This window comes from Mastomys coucha, unplaced genomic scaffold, assembly GCF_008632895.1.
Source record: "Mastomys coucha isolate ucsf_1 unplaced genomic scaffold, UCSF_Mcou_1 pScaffold4, whole genome shotgun sequence".
Taxonomy (NCBI): Eukaryota; Metazoa; Chordata; class Mammalia; order Rodentia; family Muridae; genus Mastomys; species Mastomys coucha.
Window position 1 is genome coordinate 4,226,282 of NW_022196910.1, and position 8,011 is coordinate 4,234,292.

General features: G+C 44.3%; 1 protein-coding gene across 3 annotated transcripts in view; it reads left to right on the top strand.

Annotated features, from left to right (window-relative positions):
- The first annotated feature begins 6,756 nt into the window (after window positions 1-6,756).
- LOC116076585 (cytochrome P450 4F4) overlaps window positions 6,757-8,011 on the top strand; it is an 18,080-nt gene continuing 16,825 nt past the window's right edge. For 2 of the 3 annotated variants that reach the window (XM_031350444.1, XM_031350445.1), the window contains exon 1: window positions 6,757-7,038. Coding sequence is in view for 1 of the 3 variants with exons in the window: in XM_031350443.1 (XP_031206303.1) it covers window positions 7,911-7,924 (14 nt within the window). In the remaining 2 variants the exon portion in view is untranslated. Of the gene's footprint in view, window positions 7,039-7,691; window positions 7,925-8,011 lie in introns of those variants that run through there. The other variant, XM_031350443.1, reaches the window with a different exon arrangement.

Genomic DNA, 8,011 nt, shown 5'->3' on the forward strand with positions numbered 1-8,011 from the left:
CTCCATCACAATCCAGGTTTCACTTTCAGAGCTTCACACAATGGGCTCTCAGGGCTTCCATGCAGGCAGTTCCCTGTTCCATGCCTGACCTCCGTGCCTTTCCTAACTATGGAGGAGGATTCCACAACCCCTTTAATCCTGCATCTTTCTTGACTCAAAATCCAGAACCAAGTTTTTCTACTTGCTTGGGATGACACTTGGCCCCTTCTTGGGTTGTTACATTTGTATAACCTTTGAATCCTTGTTACCTTTGAGTGGAGATGATCTCCACTCCCTTGGGTCTTTTCCATTTACAAGTTGCAAGATTAGCTGGGTAGAGTCTTGCCTCCAGGGCACAACTTTCTTTATTCCATTTAGCATTTGACCTTTCTTTAAACTTCACATCTCTTTGAGCACAAAACTTGGCTCCAGTATATTTTCTGGAGCTCTTTTTCTCCTCAAATTTGAATTTTTCTGCCTAGCGTATGCTTCCCCCCCCCATTATAAACCTACATAAGAGTGATTACTAATAACAAAATGATTTAGCCAATATTAGGCTATCTTGAAATTTCCTCTGCCAATAAAATTAGCCCAACACTTTTTAATTTAGCCTCAGTCAGATCCTTAGACAAGGACAGAAAGCAGCCACATTCTTTGCCCAAATATCCTAAGGGTGGTTTTTAGGCTAACACTGCTCTCCTCTGAAACCTCTTAGTCCACAGTGCTATCACCACTACTCTCTTCTTTGTTCCTTCTAGGATGGCCCATTAAGCTCTAAGCTCTGCTAAAAGAATTCAACTTCTTTTCTAGTTCAAAATCCAAAAAGCTTCCACATTCCTCAAAAAACAAGCATGGTCAGGTTTATCACAGAAATACACCATTTCCTGATACCAACTTCTGTCTTCATTTCTTTTCAGTTGTGAAGGGACACCATTACCAAGACAACTTATAGAGGAGTTTATTGGGATTTCTAGTTTCAAAGGGTTAGTCCATGTCCATCATGGAGGGGAGCATGGCAGCAGGCAGGCATGGCAGCAGAGCAATAGCCGAGAGCTTAAATTTGGTCCACAATTGGGACAGATAGAGGGAGAGCCAAGTGAGAACGCTATTGGCTTTTGAAACTCAAAGTCGTCTCCTAGTGACACTCCTACCCCAAGAGGGCCACGCCTTCTGATCCTTCCTAAACAGTTGCACCAACTGGAGACCAAGAATTGAAATATATGAGCCTACAGGGCCATTCTCCTTCAAAACACCACAGCTTTGTAGAAGTGATCACTTTCTCTGCTGGTCTCAATTTCCAATTTCCAATCCACACCTTTGTGCTTTCTCCACCACCTTCTCCACTACTGCCTACTCACACGTAGGCCTCATCCACTATATCCTAAGATTGCTTTGGTCTGGACCTTCTATCTCTGGCTCTGAAACACTCACCCATGAGAGTATCTTTGTGGGGGCTATACTTGGCAGCTCCTGTTGGGAGCAGTGTGAAGCACTGTGTGAAGCACTGTGTGCCAGCAGCTTGACTCACTTTGCAGAGAAACACCCACACCAGCTTTGTAATGTATCCTTCAGCTCTTACTTAAATAAGGTCTATTGTGTTTTTAATATCTTTTTTCCCATCTGCCCTCACATACACATTTTTAATCTATTTGAATCAGTATTCCCTTTTGAATAGTCTGGTAGAACATGGCCATCTAAGCAAAACTGTCACTATAGTCATTAGATTGGCTGTGCCTATTTGCAAGTGGTCATCTCAATGGAGCTTGTGTCTAGACATAATGTCATAGAAGGCAGGGTGGGGAGGGTCACTGGACAGTCACTGAGATTTAAGCCACTCCTTCTAGCATTCATCAACTATTCTGTTCTAATTAGAGGAAGTGCTAGAGTATACAGACTCAGGAAGTTTAACTGAAGTTCACCTACTCAGCTATGGTGAGTTGGTCAGAATTCTCTAAAGGAACAGAACTGATAAAATGTGTATTAATATATATTTGTATATATACTTAAAGGGGAGTTTATTCAGGTGGCCTGCTGGTGGGCTGGGTAGTCCAACAGTGGCCATCTATAGTTGCTGCTCAGTTCATGAGGCTGGCTGTCTCAGCTGTGTTCATCTGGTGCTGAAGTCCTGGAGGATTGATTCCTAGAGAACTGTTTCAGGCTGTCTTCAGTCTGTTTGGGAATCCTGAAGAAGAAGAAAAAAAGGTTCTCATACCAGAGAAGGCGTGCTTAGCAACAAGAGAGATGAGCCTGTCAGCATGAACGAGGACAAGCAGGCAATAAACAAGCAAAAGCTTTCTTCTTCCATGACCTTTTACGTGGGATGACACCACAAGATGTGGCTCAGATTTAGGATGGGTTCTGACCTCAAGTGATTCAGTCAAGAAAATCCCTCATAGACTGTCCAGCTGCTTGGGTTCCAGTTGATTCCATATATAGTCAGGTTGGCAACCAACATTTAGCCGTCACATAGGAGAAACTGCTTTGGAGTCATCCACACTCTTGTGCACAGCCTCTCGTCTATGTTCTGTAAGTAAGCCCAATAAACTCATCATTCCTTCGAGTGAGCTTTAGTGGAACTGTGTTTGGTGTTGTTGTTGGAGCTTTACAAGTTCATAATTGCTCAAGTTTATACATCCTCAGGCAGCAAGTAGAGTACGTCAATGAAAAACAAAAGACCTTCCCCTTTTCTCTCTCACCAGATAATCTATTCTTTGTAAACCTGCTTCATGCCATAATTGATATTTGGGGTCCTGAGTGCCTTATTTCTTGCTCAGAACAAACAAGCTTTGAGATCAGAAAGGCTGGGAAATGAACAAGCCTGTGGGTCTGAGAATGGAAGAAGCTCCCTCTGCTGGCCAGTTTGAGGACATCGGGCTCTTAGGTCATCAATTCAATGTGTGAGAAACTGTGAACGTGTTAAGTGTGAGTGTGACTGTGTGCACTTGTGCAAATGTATTTATAATGTGTGCCGTGTGTGTACATATGTGGAGGAAAATGTGTAGAGTGTGGAGGTTTTTATGTGTGCTTACATACTGTGCTGGTTTTTAAGTATGAGTGTGTGTGTGTGTGTGTGTGTGTGTGTTGCAATCACTGGGGCTTCTCTTAGATCTCCCTGGCCCTGTTCTTAGACCTGACCTTTGCAGTATAGGCCACGCACCCCAGATAAACATAGCCCTTGGGAGCAATCTTCAGTCATAAAGGATGGCCACGGGTGGGTAACAATTCCAGCTCCAGAGATGACTTTAGGCATGTACATGTTTGTCTCCCAGAGACCAACAGTATGTCTTATCCCAGATGGACACTGTGTAAACTCCAACACATGCCTTTAACTTCCCCTTCCCATTACATTCCCACTGTGTTGCTAGTTTTCAGAGGTCATCTTTTAGCACCCGGCAGTTAAAATCTTGTTTAAGGGTCACCTCCAAAGAATAGAATTTGAGCTTCACTTTTTTTTATAGCCTGTTTCTAGAGAACCTAAAATAGGACAAGCATGGTGACTGACTCAGGCACACCCACAGGCATACATAAGATCATACCCTTAGGAATTTGAGGCTCAGAGAAGGCAACTTACTTGCTCAAGGCCACACAGCTGGTGAATGATCAAAGCCAGCCTTTTTTTTTTCTTCTTTGTAATAGGGTTACTGAATCCTAGCTAGAAGCCATGTCCTCATTCTCTCCCAAAGGTAAGAATAGAAAGCGCAGTCTTGGTGCTGGCTGTACAATGGGGAGTGTTGCTTTAATTCCTTGCTCAATATTATGTCTCTAATCTCCACTCCAGCTCTGTGACTTCCTCTGGAGACTACGAGAAAACTGGAGTGCCCTGAGTTGAAGAAAAGTGCCCCATGTCACAGCTGAAGCTGACAGGTGCCATGCAGTCTGTTCCCACACATGATGCTGATTTTGGAAAGTCACACATATGGAGTCCTGTTGTGTGTTAAGCATGGCATGTAACAGTTTCCTGTAGCCATTCTTTGGCTACTTTGTGAGTTCTTCTTTCTTCCACCACTCTCCACCCCTTTTCATCCACCCCATCAAGCCCCTAACACTAGATAAGAGAGAAAAAAGGATAGAGAGGAAAGAGATCCCTGAATAAGTCAGGGTTTGAAAGACAGGTGATGCCATCGTTAGACTACTTCCCACTGATTAGGGGTGAGGAGTTCTTAGGGGCAAGTTTGATCTTTGAAGTGAAGATATCTAATTTCTTTTTGTTGTTTCTTCTTTGCCCATGCACACTTAATAAACCATGACCAACAACAAACAACCAACCAGCATGCCTCTCATGGCTCTAGCATTTATAATCCCTCTAAAAAGCCCCCAGAATTCCAAGTATCACACAATCACAGGAACGATCTGCAGCTGGCAAAATCACATCCCTGCAAGAACAGGTGGCAAATCATAGTCAGCTACTATGGACAATCTGAAGCAGATTGCCCCTATATCCCATACCTGGGATTAGAATGAAAACATATTCTTATATTTCTGTGTTGTTTTTAAAAAAAATTCCAAAATTGTCCCTAGTTTCCTTTTTAAAATATAAATGATATTTTAAAATATAAATGATAACTACATAGCAGAGTAAATGTTGTGCAAACTGCTACCTATAGTTCATATAAGAAAAGAGGGCTGTGATGTAGTTGTAGGTGGAGACGTGCCTTTGTCTTCTTGTTAATCCCACAGGGAAGATCAGGGGTCTAGCTAGACATCCAGCCGTAGGAAGGGAGGCTCACCTTCAGATAAGGTATCTTCTTCCCAGACCGGAGTGCAGTGCCCAGGAGCCAACATGGGGCTGATCTGGTCTGCTCACCTTTCTGAGGCAATAGTTTTCCCTTTTTCCTTCTTTTTCTTTCGGACACCTGCAGGAGTCTACCTACCCCTTATAAACTCCCTAACACTCAGGACTTCCTTACTCCTTTTCTAAGGTTCACTTCTTCTTTATCGAGTGACTGCCTCTTACCACGCGTAGTTCACCTTCATGCTGACTTGGCTTTTCCAATCTCCTCCTCTACACAGCTTTGAGAATGACAGCTCGTGGGCCCTGGGAATTTCCTTTGAAACTCTAATAAATTATCCTTAATCTGCTTGAGTCTGCTATTGTCCTTGAGTTTCTTTTTATTTACTAGTCATTTGGCCAAGGCAACCCATAAAAGAGTTCATTTTGGGGTATGGCTCCAGAGGGACAGAATCCATAATAGCAGGTGGATGTGGGGGCTGGAGCGGAAAACTGAGAGCTCATAGCTTGAACCACAAGCACCAGAAAGCAAACTGCAATTTAAATTCTCAAAACCCATCCCCAGTGACATGCTTCTTCCAGCAAGGCCACGCCTCCTAACCCTCCAGCAAAAGGGCACCAAGGGAAAGGGTTGTTTTTAACAAAATCTCAATCATTTGATTCTGCCGATGAGCATTTGGGAGCCAGAGGCTGGGGTGAACATCGGCTGGCTCAGCGAAGCAGAGAATGTACCCAGCTGACCTTTCTCCTCAGCCAGCCTCCCAGAAGCAAATCTCCTCCCTTGCCTCCTCAGAAAACCTCCTCCAAACTCAATCTCCCTCCCTTCTACTTCCTATGTGTCTCTCTATCCATCTTCCCGACTTCCTGTTACTCTCTATGGCTTTTTTCTTAATAATCCTGCGTTCACTTCCTGTCAACTGGTTGCTTGCTCTGCCTCTTGTCCTACAGTTGACTTTATGTAATCCCGTTTACAGTATTCAAGCACAAAGCTCTTGGATTAAAGGTGTATGCTAAGGTGGATCCAAACCACAACTATAAACAGGTTTTTCCAGTAAATTACACTATCTCAGGGTTCACACTGTTATCAAATATCCTGCAACAACAAAGTATTCAAATGCCTTAGACTATGGGAGATGTTTCTCACTCAAACAACAACACTTTAATTATTGAGACAAAAAAACGAAAACAAAACAAACAAACAAACAAAACCCATGGGGAAGCAATTCTTTTGTTATCATATGATTAGTCTTTATCCCCAAGATCTCCAGTAACATTTCTTCCCTGCCCTTTAAATCTTTCATTAGAAAAAATAAAAAACAAATAAACAAAAACAAAAAACTGTTCCTGCAACCCTAGAGGGTATTACAGTTGTGCAAATATAAGGACCTGGGTTCAAATCACCAGAAGCCTTAGAAAGCCGGGCATAATAGCACACATCTATAATCTTAGTACTTTTGTAGAAAAGGAGGTAGAAATGGGAGAACCCCTGGAAGCCAGTGAGTCATTGAGCCTGCATTACACAGCTGTAAAATCAATAAGGGACCCTGAAAAAAGGTGCAGACTGACACCAAGGCTGTCGTCTCCTGACCAGTGCTGTGTTCTGCTTGGACTGGTCTGCTTAGGGCTGCTCTCCACCTCAACATCACATGCCTCCTCCCTCTCGACCTGTCTCAGTTCATATCCAGATCAACCTAAGCTATGTTCTCCCAACCGGGCTGCTGATTCCTGGCATCTGACCTGGGGACTCAATCATTGGGCTGTACTCTTTGTTCCGGCTCCAGAGAATAGTGCCTGTATCCAGACCCTGGGCTGCTTCAGAGCAAGATTTGAATTTTGCCAGAGTGTGTAGCTGGTAGGGAGAGGCATCCTGGAGCCTCCCAGTTTTGTGCCATGAATGGCTGCATGCTGGTCTCAGACCTCGTCAGAGAAGTTTCTTTGTGCAGTAGACACCACTTATTGCAGAGACTCACACTGAGTGGAAGTGAAACTATACCACACCCACATGGGCCCCTGAGTGGAAGTGAAACTATACCACACCCACATGGGCCCCGTAAGATTCAAGGATCTTCGTGGAAGTTGGAGCAAAATGACTGTAAGAGCCAGAAGTCTGGGAGGATAGGACCAAACAATGCCTTCTGGATATGACAGGACCTCTGCTCTAGTGAACCTAAGACCGGCGCAAGCTCAAGATAGCAAACATTCCAGCCTTGGGGAAGGAATCATGAGCCCTGGCCACTAGCTGAGGAGCCATTCACAGCTGATGGTGGTGAGGAGCTATTCACAGCTGATGGTGGTGGAAGAGTCAGTTTTCTTTGAGGGTCTGACCACTGGTAAGCCTTTTGTCCCCGATAGGCACTACACCTATTTGAATCAGTAAACTATTGAAGAAGAAGAAGAAGAAGAAGGAGGAGGAGGAGGAGGAAGAGGAGGAGGAGGAGGAGGAGGAAGAGGAAGAAGAAGAGGTGTGGGTAAGGAGCTGATCTGGAAGGGATTAAGTGGGAGAGTAGGAGGCGAATCTCATCAAAACACATTTTATGCATGTATAAAATTCTCAACAAATTAATAAAATATTGTGTATTTAAAAAAAAAAAAGTACATACTATCAGTGCAGAGGACTTTGGGAGATGGTCTGTGACCAGGCCCGGCCTGGCTGCATTCTCCTGGCACCTGAATTCCTGTTAATGGTTTTACTAGATACACTGTAGTCTTAGCAGGAGTAAGGATACTCCTACTTTGCTGTGGATGTTGGGCTCAGACTTACCTCTGCTAATCTCAGAGTTTTGCCCACTCCCAAATCTATCCTGCCCCCAACCTTCATCCCCATCCCCCACCCTCATTATGTGAGAGGGACCATGTTCTAAGGATCTGATGTTCATGTTGTGGCCCTGAATTAATTCCACTCTGTACCCTGCCAATTCAACCCCCTCCTTTTGGCCATCTGCCCAGGAGGGGAGGAGGCAGATGGGCCTGTGAAGGATTGGCTGACACAATTGAGCTCAGCCTCCTTCAGAGCAGAAGCCAGGAACAAAGAAACTCTAGAGGAAGGAGAACTGTGGGAAACTTACTGTCCTTGAGAGAAGGTGCCTGGCTAAGAGCACCCATGCTAGGTTAGACAGAGTGCTGAGCCTGAGCCTGGCTGCTTAGTTCTAGATAATCAGCTTTTTGAAGTCAAAAAGCCAGAGTGATCCTGTTGGCTACAGACATGGGGTTTTCCAGGTAACATCTCCTGGCAGCCTCATTCAGGCATTTTGGGTCTCTCTCTCTCTCTCTCTCTCTCTCTCTCTCTCTCTCTCTCTCTCTCTC